At 45.8% G+C, this 17,481-nt stretch overlaps 1 protein-coding gene across 6 annotated transcripts in view; it reads right to left on the minus strand.

The window, feature by feature from the left end:
* Positions 1–681: 681 nt before the first annotated feature.
* MAST2 (microtubule associated serine/threonine kinase 2) overlaps positions 682–17,481 on the minus strand; it is a 228,416-nt gene continuing 211,616 nt past the window's right edge. For all 6 annotated transcript variants that reach the window (XM_033067135.1, XM_033067136.2, XM_042779559.1 and 3 more), the window contains 8 exons: positions 17,225–17,379; positions 15,161–15,465; positions 12,315–12,530; positions 10,339–10,565; positions 8,739–8,861; positions 7,882–8,018; positions 7,465–7,652; positions 682–6,775 (listed from right to left, as the gene is read on the minus strand). In XM_033067135.1, the coding sequence (XP_032923026.1) occupies positions 4,674–6,775; positions 7,465–7,652; positions 7,882–8,018; positions 8,739–8,861; positions 10,339–10,565; positions 12,315–12,530; positions 15,161–15,465; positions 17,225–17,379 (3,453 nt within the window). In that variant the 3' untranslated portion in view covers positions 682–4,673. The remainder of the gene's footprint in view (positions 6,776–7,464; positions 7,653–7,881; positions 8,019–8,738; positions 8,862–10,338; positions 10,566–12,314; positions 12,531–15,160; positions 15,466–17,224; positions 17,380–17,481) is intronic.

A 17,481-nucleotide genomic window follows, 5' to 3' on the forward strand; every position in this document is an offset into this window, starting at 1 on the left:
CAGCATCCTTGGCAGCAGCGAATGAGGATTAGTCCAATCCCCCCAGACATGAACGTCTCCCCAGCTATATTTCCAAGGACAGGAATAGCCTTTGAAGGCTTTTCCACGTGGAGGGCACACACCTGCAAATGTTAAAAGCAAAGATCTGTTTCTGGATAGGTTTTGGGTGGTGCAGCATCAAGGCTGCCTAAATAAGTGAGAGGAAAAGGGGCTATGTAGCACCTGCTGGCTAATCCAAGCCCCTGCCCTTTGGATTTCATTGTGCATCCAACTCCTGAACCCATCAGACACAGTGTGCAGGTGTTGTCAGTCACATCCTCATCTTGCTCAGCCAAGTTTCATGTCTGACAGGTTTTCACCCCTTTTACCCCTGACATGTTTCTACCATCAGGACCCTGCATTAATTAGCAGGGGAGTACATAACACTATAAACTTACAGATTTGGTGGAGGATGGTAAATTCTGGGCTTGACTTTCAGAGTGGAAAGCTTTGGCTTAGCCACACACCTGGCCTGTGGAGCAGAAAATCCCAAAGAACCTGGCAGAGTTACTCCTACAGACACTCACAGGCCATTTTCTGCCCCATCAAGCAGCTGTTGAGCAGGTGGGTTGGGAGCACAGCCACCCCCAGAGCTGTGGGAAACTGAGGGGAGACCAACCAAGAGACAAACACGGATTTGGATTTATGTAAAAAAAAAAAAATTATTTATTTTGGAGGAGGATTTGAACATCGACATGCAGGTACAACATGAATAAAAATTATTGCACCGCTATTATGTGGCAATTGTTCAAGTTTCTAAAAACACAGAAATTCCACACTTTCTCTTATCTAGCTAAGTGCTGAGTGACACGGCTTGGCAGAGCCCAGCGCAGGAGGTGCTCTCACAGCCACCTGGATATGGTAATCGAACACAACGTAAACACACACTTCTGTCAAATCTTCTACTAGAAGTACAGAATTATCCTTCACATCCAGTAAGAGAAAACCAGAGAAAGACTTTATCCTCCCCTCTTCGGAAGAAAAAAAAAAAAAATTAATAAAAAAACCAAACCTCCAAATCACACCTTAATGCAAGTGTGGCAAACAAACCCACAGGTCACTCCTACCCCTTCCCCCACAAGCGCTCTTTAGTACAGCAGCAGCCAAAGGCCTCCAACATTCGGACCTGGGAGTGGCCAGTACAACGCTAACGTCTAATATTTACAATAAATATCATCCATTTCTCTTAGTTTGCAACAGTAAGAGACAAAGGGGAAAATAACACTGAGGCATGGGGCAGGGATGTGCCAGCTGGATGCAGGAGCAGAGAGGAGCTGCGGAGGCTGAACCAGCTCAAGACGCTGCCATCCCAACACGGATGAGGAGCAGGAGACACACCCAAGCTGACAGAAGGGAAGAGGGAAACAAAGCAGGAAAGCAGCATTTTTGGATGGTGACATGCACAGCTCATTCACCAAACACACACCTCACACTCCTGACTTCCACCTTGTGCCTGCCTGACTCGGGATTACCCACGGAGACCAAGGGCTCCCCCTGGGCACTGCAGGTCTGAGCCAGCACTGGGAACGTGCTCATGCCCCTCAGACACAGCTTTTCCAACAACCTGTTCCTTCCCAACACATTTTGCAAGCTTTTATTTGAGAAGGTATTTAAGGAATTTGTAGCAGAGCAAGGAATAAGTCTTGGTGTATCTACCTGGCTTATTGTCAAGATTTAATGGAAAAAGTCTTTTTGCCCCAACTCTTTGCTAAAGTGCGCCATGTAAATTTGACAGCAGGAAGAACAGGGACAATGGGGCACCTGGCACACTGAGGGAAACTGCAGGACTGACCAAGAGCAGGGGATACAGGGCTTCACTAAAATGCTTTCCTGGCAATGCTGTTTGGCTTTGGCTTCCAAAAAACCAGGGATTTTTAATTGCACTGACCACTCTGTACCGTAGCTACAAAAGAGGCAACAAAACACATACCTCAACTTTTCTTTGGCCAACACAGGCAAAAGCAGCAAAAGCTGTGACACAGAAAGGGGTTTCACTCCTCCTTTTATGCCTAGGAAAGGATAATTCTGCAATTCAGCATAGGAAGCACCGGCTGCAAAGGCAGGGAGTCAGCAGCTCACAGCTGGTACCATGACAGGGTCCCACCCCTGCCAGTGGGGCATGAACCAGGTTACCCAGCCTGGCTCACACCCTGTGCTCACCTCCTAGGAGCAGCGGTCGGTTTTCTCTTCAGGTGCTTTAAACACAGAAGGAAAAGGGGGACCTGCCACCCAGGGAACAGCCAGGTTGGACCACGTCCTCACACAACTCCATAATTTACACAGACACTTCCATCTCGCCAAGGTCAGGTGCTCTCAGGAGATCAGCTTGTCAAGGAGGCTTGTCTTTGTAATTACCACAGACTCAGGATGCCAAATCCACTTTTCACTATTCCTGTCTGTGCCATAATATCCTGCGCTGTTTCTCAACAAGTTTTTAGTAGATCAACTCCTCAGGGAGAAAACCAGCCAGATAAGTACCAGATCCTGCCAAGTCTGTTCCTTACTTGCTATTGCTCTAAATCAGCACTGAATGACACTCACCACCAAGAGCACTTGGAGAGGCTGGAGACACCCAGGACCCTGACAAGGCAGTGGAAATGCTGTGGTTTGTAATTGCAAACCAAGTGTAAACGAGCAGCCTACGAATTCCAGGAAAAAGAGCAGAGAGACAGCACAGCAGGCTCTGCTCTCAGTACCACCACAGCTAGGTTTATTAGGGTGTTACCTGGGAGTGCTGAGGCTTTGGTTAGTATAGTAGCAACACCATACATGTTCACACTGACACACGGAGTAAACACTCATTTAAACATGTTAAAAAAAAAAAAGCTCAAACCAAACCAAAACTTGGTCCAGAAATGAAATCCAAGCAGCCAAAATCAAGTATATAATGGGGGAGAGCAACTGCTACACAGAAAGAAACAGGGTGAGATTCCAGAGAATTTTTGACTTGTAGGTTGTACTGAAATCAGGTTGAAAGAGATGGAGAAGATATATTCCTATATAATAAACACATTTGCATTTAGGGGAAGCGAATCAAAACTTCAAGTTCAGAGAAAGCCAAGACAGTGAAGGAAGCAGCAGTGTAATGAAATCAGACCAACAGAGATGGGGTTTAGCCTGGAATACTGTTGCACAGTCATTCTGCTTCTAACAGAGCAAGCCAATGAGCAGGGCACTGTCTCTCACGGGTGAACCGCAGGGAGATCCACTCAGACAAGACTAGGATACAAGCTGAGCACAATCTGGGACAAATGATGGGAGTGTTCATTGAGAGGAACCTTTAACTGGATGAAGAAATGGCTTACAGTGCTACAGGTATCACCACTCAACACATTTATTGGTGCATTATTATTGGTCTAATCCTCAGCAGGGAGCACTGTCACCCAGAGTCGGTCACACTTAAAGCAAAGCAATGTCTAAACCTAGGAGCAAAGAGTAAGTTTTTAATGCAAAGTGACCTCAGCAGTGGAAATTATCTAGCTATCAAAGCTGAAATCTGAAAATATCACATGTTTTGAAGTCTGCTTGCAGCTTGACCACAGAACTCGAGGAGTCTGAACTCTTCATAGATTTGTTTTTACAATGGGCAGATTCAGAAAACTCAGCAAGTTTCCCAAGCCCCAGTTCAGAAATGTTAAGGGACACCTTAAAATCCCTACCTATTTAGACTCACCAAGAGAAGGAAAAGTCTCCAAAGGTCGTTTTTCATTGAGATAACTTTGCCAGACACACTGGAGAATACGCAACTACAAATTTTTCTACTTTAAAACCAACCTACAGACACCCCTTTCCTGGGGTCACTTATTCAGAGGCAGGGCAAGTTTTGAATTGAAGCCAGGGAAAGGAAGATAAAACATCACTAAAATTTTAAAAACAGAGGGAAATGTTGCCATGTGTCCCATACAGATAAGTAAAAACAATCCCCAAAAAAGCCTGTTTATGGATTGGAGATTTCTCTTTCTGGTAATTCCATTGAAAAATATTCCTACTTGTTTCAAAGAGAAGACAGGGATCTCTCTCTGTCCAGTCTCTCCAGCCACGTCCTTTGTCTCCACATCCTCTAAGGACACAGGACTGTGAAGACCCATGGTGACAAAGAGGTTTTATTTGCACCAAAGAGGGTCTGTAGTTTCAGAATAATGTGCAGACAAAAGGGTAGGTTCTTATTCTTGTCAAGGGACATCAGGTTGTAAAACTGGAGCAAAAACGTGACATGTGAATTTCAATGGAATTTCAAAGAGAATGCTGAAAAGCAGAAATTGAAAAACAAGCTGCCTTTTTTGCACACAGAATTTTTGGGATCTCAGATAAATGCAGAATTAGAGGGAAGAGCACATCAGGCCCTAAACTCAGGCAAAATAAAAGGTGTGAAAGGGAAAAAAAATAAAACCAAAGTGTTTCTTAAGCCCTGCTTTAAAGATACCCTGTTCTAAAGAGACCTCAAACAGCAAGCACTACTGTGTACAAAAATAGAATAGCAAGGATGAAAAAACACAAAAAACAGTATGAAAAAAACCCTCCCAAAAATAGATGTACACAAGTTCTATTTTATATTAGTGTATATTACAAAATTCAAACATGCAGTCTCTATTTTGAATGTAGAACGCTCCAGTCCATGAGTACCAGCGATGCTGCTATGTTTTCTTTACAGCATCATCATGTGACAGGGGAAAGTCTTGTATTTTTAACTGATTTCCAACCTCTTTGCTTTTTGCCTGTGCCAGAGTCCCTTCTTTACAGGGCCTCGTGCTGCCATCTGGCAGAGGAGAGGCTCTCAGAGCTGCTTGTCCAAGAGCATGAGACAGCTCTTTCGACTGAGTGATTTTGCAGCTACCTGCCAATGCCTCAGATGCTTTAGCACTGCAAAAAGGTGCCTCCTTTTTGACCACCACAGGACATGCTGCCTCCTTTTTGGCCCCCACAGGAGCCCCTGCCTCCCAGGGCTTTGCTGGGTGTAAGGACTCTGCACAGGACCCGCTCCTCGTGGTCAGACCATCCGTGCTAGAGGGTTTGGCTTTCTCTTGACATTCTCCTGCTTGGGAAATTTCCTGCCTTTTTTGTTGCAAATCTCTCTCCTCTTTACAGGAGGCACCCAAATCCTTTCTCTTTTCCACCTCTGCAGACCCAGACACGCTGAGCTTCACAGGGCCCAGCACGCTCTGGGCCAGGGGCTCTAACGGGGACACGGAGAGCACGTGCTCGATGGCACCGGGGACGAGCAGCGGGGGGGACACGGGGCCTGCCGGGCTCCTTGTGCTGGAAGTTAAAGCACCCTCTGCCTGGGATGAGCTGGGCTGCTGCTCCTCAGGGCTAGCACTTCTTTGGGACGTTTCAGTGGCGCTCGCAGGAGACAGGAATGAGGAGCTGTGCTGTTCCACAGGCGCAGGCGTCTCCCTGGGACCCCTCTCACCGCGCTCTGCGGGGCTCGCCGCCACAGGAGTGCTCGTGTTTGCCGTGCACCGCGAGGAAAGTGCCAGCAGAGGTTTGGAATCCTGGCTTTTCTGACTGCTTTCTGTTAGCACAGGCTCTTTCAAGTCAAGTTTACCACAGGAGGCCCCAGAAGAATCACCTTCTTCAAGTTCCAGGAGTTTGATTGACGGGCACTGCACATGTTCTGTGCGATCCGCTGGTTTTTGAGTGCCTGGAGCTCTCCCGAGATCTTTGATTGCTTCAGAAGACCTGTCTTTTGGACCAGAACACTCCAAAGTTTTGTTTTCTGGCAATTTATGCTCCTTTGAAGTTGTTTCTGTTTTTAAGAATGGCTTTTCTGAATTAGCTAGCTTTTCTGGAGAAGTTCTTGAGGGGAGCTCTGGTGGGGAGGGGTGAACACTGATTTGCAGTGGCTCTGAAACAGGCTTTGCTTGTTGAGTATTTCCTTTCTGCAAATCTTCTGTACCTTTTGGATCTTCAGGTAGAAAGGCATCATCTTCGATACTATCCTTGCTTTCCAATTTAGATGAGAACTTATTATCCTCATTAAAAGAATCTGAGCCTTGGTCTCCACTGCCACGGGGCTTGTCCAGCCTTCTCCCATCCTGACTATCTTCTGAACCATCATCTGTTTCATCTTCAGAAGAATCTACTTCCCTGATGGCCTCCTGCTTTTGCAGAGACTCCCTCCTCTCCACCCTGTCCTGCCGAATGGCACCGAGCTTCCGCGAGCCCGGCTTCTGCAGCATCCCTTTTTCTGCCAGCACGAGTTTCCCACCTGTTGTTTCATTGGCAGATTCCTGTAAGCTCTGGAGGCTGGGATCCCGCTGTAACATCTCCTTCTTGAACTCAGAGTGAGAGATATCCAAGCTGTGCTTCCGTGAGGAGCCCAGCTTCTTCTCAGAGGAGGACAGAGAGGCAGCCAGCTTCTCGGCCGACTGCACTCTCTTCAGCAAAGGAGACCGAGGGGGCTCGGCACTTTTGGGGCGAGAAATTTGTCTCACCAGTGGTGGAGAGGAGTGTAGCTTTACTGGGAAAGACTGGATAATACTGGAGCTGCCAACTGAGTGTCCTGGCAGAGGAGATGGGGAGCGTTGCGGCGACGTGGACTGGGGGGTTGGTGATGGAGTGTGAGCCAGGGGGGACAGAGGGATGTTTCCTGCAGATTTGCGCCTTGGAGACCTGTACTGCCTCTGGAGCTTTGGTGCTAGGCCATGCAGAGAGCTGGGTCGGATGTGCCCAGAGCTGGCTGGAGAGTTGGGAACGCTGGAACTGGGAGAGCTGCTCTGGGAAGAATTGCCGCCAACTTGAAAGGGAGGAAAAAAAAACCAAAGAAAAGAACACCAAGAAGATTAATACATATTTGGCCATTAAAAAAAGTTATTGAAAATAAGTAGACACAATGCCATGTTACTCCAAAGCACAGCAGTAATATTGAAGGCAACATTGCCAGGCTTCTGATGGAAATTCACATCATTAGCACCCAACACCAGAGCACAGTAAGAAACACTCAGCTATGAGAACACTTTTCTGGAAAAAATCCCCTTTGATCACACAAACCACGTGTTTCATTGCTATTCTCTGGATGCAAATCTCTTTATTCCAGCAGATGATTCAATTTTCAAATATGACTTTGCCACACTGTTTTGATTTCTTTTCTCTGAACACAGAAAATGTGTCAAACTGCTATGAAGAGATTGCAACTTACAGCACACATTTTCATCAAAGTGGAAGGATGCTCTAGTACAGCAAGTGCATCCTTAAAAGAATGTATGGATTTTCATTTTTAAATGAATCAATGAACAAGAACACATCCATCCTTAAGGTAATCAACATCACTGCCATCATCTGCTTCACAAAGACCTACTACCTGCTGCTGTGTATTTTATTTCCAAAATTAATCAATCAGCAAAGGTTTCCTCCAGTATTTTCTTCTCCTGTTTGACTGCATTTTTTTGGCTTAGTTTTATTTTGTTTCATGTCTCTTTTTTTTACCTGAGTGTACGGACTCTGGAGTGGATCTGTAGCTCTGGGTTGGTGAGCGAGGAGACAGGTTGTGAGTCGGAGAGCCAGGCACACTTTCTCCAGATGACAGAGACCGGTTCAGGGACGATAAACTCCGGCTGGTGTGCAGCAGCGATGCTTGTTTAGTGATCTTCCTCAACAGAGAACTCTTCTTCTTACTGGGGAAGAACATTCAAAAGGTGTTCACTAGCCCATATGACTTAATTACCTTTGCTAGCATATTTCAGTCAATTTTGTGCCACAATAAAAGAGATCAAAAAAAAAAGAACTAGAGGACATACCTGCTGATATACATTATCTGCAAATGGATTTGACAAGATCTCTCTAAAGATCTCTTATATTTTCTTGGTTATCCTTTAATTTTAACAGAGAAACATCAAAACAAACCTTTCCTGACCATCCTTTGTTTTGCTCTTCTTGTTCCTACGAGCCATCTTGGATTTGTAGCTGGCTTTTCGAGCTGGACCAACTTTGATGGACGTGTTCTCAAATGGTGTGGTGGAGATGGACACTTTATTTCCACTCTGTCAGACACAAGACAAAGAAACATTGCTTGAAACATGGTTATTTGAAGCATATCTGCAGGCAAAGCATGTAGGCTGCTAGTGTATTGCTGTCTGCCATTTTGTAATCCTTTGTCAAACTCCATTTTTCCCCCTCAGCATTTTCACCTATCATTTATTAAGGAATTGCCGAGAGAGAGCCCTCGTTAGTCAGGCTTTCACAAATGATTAGCTCAGACCCCAGCTGGTAGGTAAAGCTTCCCAGAGCAGGCAGAACACAACAGCATCTGACCTCTCCCATTGAGATCCCAAATGACTCAATTTAATACTTGTAATACTTGGAAACTTGAACAAAGTGATATTCTGTCACCAATCCTATTCCCAGTGCTCTGACTGATGGCAGATGTGAGCATATCAGGCATCTATCATGATGAATCTGCAACACAGAGCATGGCTTGTCTCACTCATGTTAAAAAAATAATAATCCTGACTGCTCCTCTAGTGGCAACCCTAGACTTCTGTCTCTTGGAACAGTCCAGAACTCTGGGGTGTTTTTTCTGTAAGTGGATTCTGCTCAGAGAGGTATCAAACACAAGTCATTTAACTGGATAATTTCAACACCAACCATACAAAGCTGCTCTTAAATACCACCAGGTGCTGTGTATTTCAGACAATGCCAACTACATACATTTTAAACAAGCTGTTCATGTATTCCAAAACCTTACAGCACTGAGCCCCTACCTTCAGAATCAGCTCCACCACTTCAGTGTGCACCAGCCCGTGGACAGGCTCCCCGTTGACGTGGGTGATCAGATCCCCTTCCCGCAGACCTGCTTCGTTCGCCGGACCCCCTTCCTCCACGTGCTGCCAACAGCAAGGGGGGCTGGTTTGAGAAGGGGAATGTGCAAGACCACTAGCCCAGATGGGACTCAAAGCCCATCCGTGTCACTTCCTGCCACAGCCAGCCTCAGCTTCTTCAGAGAAAGGTGAAAGAAATCACCCCTGGCACAGCTTCCACTCCTCCCCAGTATCCCACCAGCCTAATCCCAATCCACCAGTCTGATCCCCATCCAAGGCAGCCAGGATGGTTAAACTGATCGAGAGACCAGCTCTTCCCAAAGCAAAAGGCTTAACACACTTAAAAAAAATTCACAGTACTCAGGAATGTTACCCAGATGCTCTTGATTTCCAGACAAGCATTCAGTCTTTTTCAATTTCTTTGCCATCCCAAATCCAGCATCTTTCCATGTACATGCTGGAACCCAAGGTGGCCAACAGACTTTTAAAGAAGACTCTGCCATGTGTTTAAATTGCATCTCATCCCAAACAGTTTCTTTTTCCACTTTCCATCCCTTATTAACATATCCAGCACCAGACTTTTCCCCTGTGCACACACTGCCTTTCCCCTGTCCCTGGTCAGGAATGTAAGCCTCCTTCAGCATGTGCAGGGCAAGGCACATCACTCCCACTAGCCTGGAAAGATTCCAAATGAGTATCTTGGTAAACTCAGCATTGTTCAAGAAAAGCAAGAGAGGGGCAAGGCAAAAATTCAGTTTCAGATTATTTCTGTCAGAATGAGTATTAAATAAGGACCAAAGTGTGTGAAGTCCATATTATCTAATTAACACAGAAGTGCAGGGAAATGAATCACCTTTATCCTGACTGCATTCTCCCTATCTACACAATCCTAACAACACTGCTTCAGGGAATGGATCATTCCTAGAAGTCATCTAACTCACACAAAAGGAACACAGAGATCAAGTACCAGCAGTAGTGGGAAGGAAGCGATACAGACATGGAAACCAGACCTTTTAGCACAGCTCACAACTAAGCCAAGAGCTAAATCCTGTGGCAATCAGCATAGCAGCAGTGATGCTTTAAGGCTTGTAATCAATTCCAAGCGACTGCATGGAAAACCCCAGCAGACTGAACTGATCAGAAGCAGGTTATAATCACTAACACAAGTCTGAATAAATTAGCTGTAATAGGCCCTCATGCAACAACCCCAATAAAGAGAGAGAGGGTATGTACACAGAAACATGCTTTAAAGGATGTGCTGCAGGTGAAAGAAGGTGAATTCATGTAACCAGGGGGAAAAAAGAAGGAAAGAAAAGTTGCTGTGGTTCTGTGATGGCCTTAAAAACTACCAGAAAACCCAAAGTGCTGTTACTTATTTGTTTGTTTATAAAGGGTCCCCCCCACCCAAAAAAGAAAACTTTGGGTGTGATTAAGGAGAGAGAAAACAAGGTGGCAAAACACAATTTCTCAAGCTAAACCCCACACCCCTGGCTAGACGCATCTGTGGCCCCCAGGGTTCTCTTTCAGAGCAGCAGAGACCTACCCAGACCATGTGATGCACAGTGTAGATATCACTGTCACCCATATAGACGCGAATGGCGCGCAGAGTGAAACCGTATTTCTTTCCAGCCCGATGGATGATGATTGGTGGTTTCAGGTTTGCAATAGCAGGAGAAAAGTCGCGGCTGGGTGAGGAGTCCCTCGAAGATGGGTTGGAGGAGAGAGAATGAGGTGACATTGGACTGGCCAATGGAGAACACGTGTGGTGATCTACAGTGATGACACAAAGGTGGGAAAAAATTAGGAAAACAGGCCTCCAAAAGAGAGAAAATTCTTGTTAGAGAACAGCTACGAAACTGTATCTTCCAATGGTCTTAAAGCTGGTGGCCTTCACCAGACCTAGGTCTGTCTGCAGCTTCAACTAATTTTTTGTAATAAAAATAGCAGTGTTTCCAAAAAGGCACATTTGGAGCTGTACATTTAGTGCACTGCTCATACAGAATTATGGTTGGGTCACAGTGTTTTCTACTTCTCTTCCCAGGATTTACAACCCATCATGAGCATTTGCTCTAGGCACAATCCTGCAACACCCCATTTCCAGGTTATCATGTATCATCCTCCTCCAAAAGATCAGATGTCTTTAGATCTTGGTGCAAGTTACACACTGGTGCTGAGATTAATCCAAATTAGTTAGTGTTAACACAAAAGGAGAAGTAGGTGATCAGACAACTACGTCTAGGCAGTTTTGGTAGTGTTTGAAATTCACAGGGGCAAAAATATTTAACCCTAAAATAATGGTTACTGCACGGTTTTTGCTACTGAAAACTAACGTCACAAGTGTACTTTTGAGTGAGTTTCCCAAATGAACAGCTATGGGCTGGGTTGTCAGATAAACTACCTGACTCTGCTTGCTGGTGGAACAACATCCACTTTTTAAAGTACAAAGCAAATAAAGAACTCTCATATTATAGTGAAGCTGGTCAACATCAGTAAAATAAACCCAAAGAGCAGGAATACTAAATGCAGCTGTAGAAGGTAATCTCTAATCCATTAAGAAACACCTGCTGAATCGCCCAGCACATATTTACCTGGCAGATGAGAGCAGCTCTGAAGAAACCTTTGCTGGGTGACTAACTACACATTTTTGAGGTTTTCATGAGGGAGTTCGTAGTTCAGAAAGCAACTCATGCCCAAAGCACAGGAAATGTGCATCACCACAAGGCTGCCAAGAGCAGGTGCAGTCCTGCCTCCAGCTCACTGCTGGGAGGAACAGGTGGGCATTGCTTATGGCCCAGCTGCATTCCCTGCTCCCATCTAGGCAGGACCAGGCACAGCCCTGGAAATACAGCATGGTCTTATCCTCTGGAAAGGGACAAAATCCCTGTGGGAAGAAACTCCTTCTGCCAAACCAGTCTGTCACAGCTCAGTATGACTGAGCTGCTCTCTAGGATCACCAGGCATCAGGAATTGTAAAGGCCTGGTTTTGTATGTAGACAGAGCTGGGCCAACAAGGTGAGCAGTTCTGTGTTGACTTAGTGAGTTACTTACACTGTTCAGTTCTTGAGCACTCAATCTCAACCAAGTTACCTGGAGTTTCTGCAACTTCCCAGTGCATAAATGCACCAGACACATTTCATTCCCAAACAGCATTGTAGTTAGCCTGTGACCCCATAAAACAGCACCTTGAGGGTTAAAATCATTCTGTGTCTCTGTACCTCCTTGCTGCACCATTGTCTAGAGACCAGCTAGGAGTCAATTTAAACAAAACCAGGGGAAGAGCAGGGCCCAGCTGCCATTGGCAGAAGCTGCAGTCAGACCACACACACAACCCTCCTGTCTGTGGCACAGCAGTGCTCATCAACCTGAGCAGGAAATATTAAACCGATTGTAAAAGTTAGCTCTCTCCTCTCCTGCCAGCCAAGGCATTATTCCAGGAGAGCGAAGGGGGAGGATCTGTCTGCAGACCTTTTGTTTAGTGCTTGCAGATTCTGACAATGCCTCACTCAAGGCATTTCTTACCTGAGGGAATCAGGAGAGACAAGGCAGTAGCAGATGCTGATTTAATCACTTTATTGACAGGTCTCGAGGTACGTTTCTCCCCTGATTCCCCAGAGAGCAACCTGTGCCGTGCCCGCCGCACTGCCAAATCGCTGATGGCTTTTGGAGTGGTAAAGTCTGGGCCTTCATTGCTATTACTGCGAGCTCGTGGATCAGAGAAATCTGCAGTGCTCCCAGCTACAGTTTAAATTAAAACAGATTAGAACCACAGGGAATTCCTAACAGTCTATTCCCCTACAGGCAAAATACATTAAATCAAAGTCATGTTTACATGAAGTCCAAGAGTAAATTTTCCTAAGAAGAAACCCCAGGGCTTGAATTTTTATTTACAGAAATGGTGTTATTCTGAACACAGAAAATTAGCAGCTTCTATTCTGTGGAAAAGCTCACTAATGAAACACACTGCTCAGTGGCAGTTCCATGAATTCTAAAGCCATGGTGCACTTCTACATGCCATTTCAATGGGATCGTTCACAGATGAAAACAGGTTTATAGAAAGTGCTGCATTTTTACAACCAGCAAGAACTGTCAATCTTTAAGTTAAAACTACCTGTAATAGAAGAGCCAGGTTCTTCTGGAGTTGCACATAAAAAATCCGCTTTAAGAGAATACTAAGGTACTCAAGCCAGGGAAAGTAAAAATGTGGATTGCAAAGACAACCTTAATTTGCCCCCTTTTGTGCACCATTGCAATTTAGTCTTCAATGACTTAACCTGCTATAATTATATATAAAATGCAAAGTAATCTTGAAGATCAGACCAGGCAAGTAACAACAGCAGATGTTGGGGGTTGGGGGTCCTGTACTCAAGGCCAATATCTAAGTCCCCCATGTGATACCTTAAAGGGGCACTGTGAAAATACAGTAATTAGAATTTACAAGGTGCTTAGAAATGAAAGTGGTGAGCATCACAGCAACTCCACAAGGGAAATTAATCATTCTGTCTTCAAAAGCAAATTTTAAGCAGTATGCAATAAATAAAGCCTAAGGGCCACATTTTGAACAATGAGGACAGAACAAAACATTGATCATCGTTATTTAAGTGGGCAGCACTGCTCTGCATACTAAGTGAAACAGGAAGTATCATGAAAATAAAAATTCAAAGCACCATTCCCATAGATCTCAGGACCAGATGCTTGTTCAACACTTAAGAGCCACAGAGTTCCAGATCAGGCTCCCAGACAATGAGGAACCTGGATTCGGAGGCTGCATGGGAAAAGGTGCCATATAAATTAGAGGAGCACTCTGGGACAGTGACAGGAATTAAATTCCTTTCAAGCCTCTGACTTGGGGACACTGAAGCACTGCTATCCCTGGATTCCATGCACTAGATCAAAGACTGCTCTAATGTATTGAGCTCAGGGGAGCAGGCTGCCCAGGAGAACTTCATTTTTGCCAATCTCACATTGCAGATACTCGAATTAGCAATGGAATTGTTCTTGCCATTTTTAATAGCATGTTCTTAGCAAGAAATTGAGAACCCAAGGCTTCACTTATGGCACCTATGCCAAGCCAGTATGAGGCAGCTTCCTTCCTCCACTCTTGCATCTCTTCTTTACATGTGGCAGCACCAGGTCTCTTCAAGGAGCATGGGCAATGAAGGGGAATGGGACAATTATGAAAGAATTTCACAGACTGAATTGCAGAAGAAGAGTAAGACATGGGAATCTTTGGCTGTACACTGGAGGCAAATTTCTTCTAAGGCATTTCCACCTTCTGCTATCAGTCCCCCATCACATCTGCCCAGTGCACTCCACCTTGTCCATTCTTGCTGCTATTCTGACTACTTCCTCAGTACCCCTTTCCTTTCCATTCTCAATGCACCACAATTGCTTTGCCTGCTTGCTCCTAGTTTCTCAGTTTCTCCCAGCAACTTGTTCCTTATTTCCTTACCCAGTTACTCCTTGCTATTCAATCCTACAATCTAGTCCTTCCCCTAATTATGCCTTCTTTCTCAAATTTTCTTTTGCCAACCTTCATTTAAACTTCCCCTCTTTCTGCCATTATTCCAAACTTCCTTTTTTCCCCCTCCTTACTACTTCCCAGCAGTTCCTAGCTCTGGCCTCCTCTGTTATTAGGAACAGGCAGCTTCACCCCCTTGTCTTCCCAATACCCTGAAATGGGCAGGAGCTGGGAACACTCCAGCATCCAGAGTTGTACTCCAGCAGCTCAGGGCACCACCATAGGAAGGTTCATCTCAGCCCAGAGTTGGAGAAAAGCCCCTGGACAGTCAAAGTTGCTGAGAAATCAAACACTGACTTCTAAGAGCCACTCTACTAAATTTAGGCTGCACTTTTCTAAGACTGCAACTGGACGAATTTCATTATTTTTTGGTTGTTAAAAATAAGTAGCATATCCCTGACCCAAGCCCCGCTTCCCCAGCATATTTCAAGTCTCTACAAACTCTTGGGATGAGCAAAACCACAGGAAGCAGGAATCTGTTGGTATGGCTGACACCCACATTCTCCAGCTCCAACTCAGCAGTGATCTGTTCTGATTAATGCTTAAATTAATGCTGTCTCAGGTAGGCACCCAGTGGTTGTAAGTAGGCATAGATCATATGAATCTCAAGCATGAGAAGACCTAAATCAATTTGAAGTGACAGAACTGAAGTCTAAGATGGAATTTTGAGGAGTCGAAACCACTGGCATTATTTCAAAGGCAAGCACACCCATAAAACTCCACTAAAATATCTACTTGGCATGAGGCAGTCACACCCCCTCACACCTGAGCCAGTTTTACAGAGTTAATCTCTGCAAGGCACCACAGCCTCCTTGGGGACCAGGACACTCCCACACCAAGCACGTACCTGCCAGCGTTGAGGCGCTGCCGGTGGCCGTGGACGGGGTGGTGGCTCCAGCGTCCCCTTCCAGCGGCAGCTCGTGCTCCACAGGCTGTTCTGGAATGGGCACGGGCAGCCCCTCCCGAGCCTGCACCGTGGACAGCAGCATCCCCTCGGACTGGGGCCGCTTGAGGGCAGCCCCCTCGTCCTCAGCAGAGATGGCAAAGCGGGGCATGTCCAGGAGCCCCGAGCAGCGGCGCCGCACCGTCAGCGGCGGGCTGGAGTCGCTCTCCGTGTGCGACGACTCGGACATGGACAGGCGCTTGCGCAGGCTGGGGGCAGAACCGAGACACCAGTCAGGGCATGAATGGGCAGAATCCAATGGGATGAGGTTTAACAAGTCCAAGTGCCAAGTCCTGCATTTTGGCCACAATAACCCCCTGCAGTGTTACAGGCTGGGGACGGTGTGGCTGGGCAGTGCCCAGGCAGGAAGGGACCTGGGGGTACTGGTCGACAGCCGACTGAATATGAGCCAGCCGTGTGCCCTGGTGGCCAAGAAGGCCAATGGCCCCTGGCCTGTGTCAGGAATAGTGTGGCCAGCAGGAGAAGGGAGGTCATTCTTCCCCTGTGCTCGGCACTGGTGAGGCCACACCTTGAGTGCTGTGTCCAGTTCTGGGCCCCTCAGTTTAGGAAGGACCTTGAGACGCTTGAGCGCATCCAAAGAAGGGCAACAAGGCTGGTGAGGGGCTTGGAACACAAGGAATGGCTGAGGGAGCTGGGCTTGTTCAGCCTGGAGAAAAGGAGACTCAGAGGTGACCTTATCACTCTCTACAACTCCCTGAAAGGTGGCTGTGGTCAGATGGGGTTGGTCTCTTTCTCCAGGCAGCACTGACAGAAGGAGAGGATACAGTCTCAAACTGCCCCAGGAGATATAAGCTGGATATTAGGACAAAGTTTTTCACGGAAAGAGTGATGAAGTACTGGAATGGTCTGCCCAGGGAGGTGGTGGAGTCACCATGTTTAAGAAAAGACGATGTGGCACTTGGTGCCATGGTCTAGTGGAGATGTTAGGGCATGGGTTGGACTTGATGATCTTGAAGGTCCTTTGCAAACTCGTCATTCTGTGACTGACCCCAGGTGAGCCAGGGGATGAAAACAGGGCACAGACCCAACTCATGTGCCTGAAGCCAATTTAAGCTGAAGTTTGGTGGCCAAGCTACAACATGGGGAGTTAAAACAAAAAAGGCTTGGGGCACCACCTGAGTTTAGATTTCCAGTTGTTAAGCTTCTAGGAAAGGAAAGGATAAACCCAAAGAAAAATACAGCATCATGAACATGATATTAAATATTATTAAAAAAAAAAATCACAATTGCAGAATGCAACTCATCTTCCATGTTCCTTTTGGAATTAGATGAATTTTTCTTTCGAAGTTGCTCTAAATCAGAAGCCAGGAAGGCCTAATGCAAAATGAAGTGCACCTCAGTTATGAGGTAAAACATTTTTGAGGGAGTCATACAAACCAGGTCAGAGACACATTTTATGCTCCTTCTAATGCCAAACATTAGTGTAAAAGTTTTATAGGGGTTGCACAAAATGAGAGACACCCCTTTTATAAGGTAAGTTTTCAGTAATGCCAGAAACATGGCAGGTATCCAAATTCTGGGTACTCATATATTTTACTGACATTTTGGGACATATTCTGAACTTTTGAAACTTTGAACTTACTTAACGATTTCTCTGCTTCATAACAAAAAGTCAAAGTCTGGCAATGCCAGAATTTGCATTAATTTAAGAAAAAAACCTGATGTGGGTACATCTCTGACGTAACGTAAGAAATCTGCCCTTAAGGCTAGAATACCTTTAAATTCATTAAAAGTATTTCCTATAGATTTAGAAGATCTTAATATTTAACTGGATATATTTAAGGACCATATAGCTTCTACACATTCACTTTTAGCTATCCAATCCAGGCTTCTCCTGTGGAAATACAACATACAAAGCTCTCCTCACCTAACACTGGTCAAAGAAAGCTTTGGCTGGTCTTTCTTAGCTGCTTGGGAAACCAGAAGACTCAGTTGCACAGAACTCACATTTCAGGAGACCCAATGACCCAGCTGCGGTCCCGGCTCTTCAAGCCGCCCAGGCTGTCCAGCCGATCATCCTTCTCCTCACTCAGGCTCCGCTTGGTTGGGGGGGGAGTCTTCCTCTCCTCGTGGATGGAAAGTCGTTCCATGCTGCTGTACACCTGTGTGCAGCAAAAGATCCTTCTGTGCAGGGAAAACCAACCCACAGGGCCTTTTCTGAGTAAGGGGAAAAATCTCTTCTTGAAATTTCCCCCTGAAAGCGT

Source organism: Catharus ustulatus, chromosome 9 (assembly GCF_009819885.2).
Source record: "Catharus ustulatus isolate bCatUst1 chromosome 9, bCatUst1.pri.v2, whole genome shotgun sequence".
NCBI lineage: Eukaryota > Metazoa > Chordata > Aves > Passeriformes > Turdidae > Catharus > Catharus ustulatus.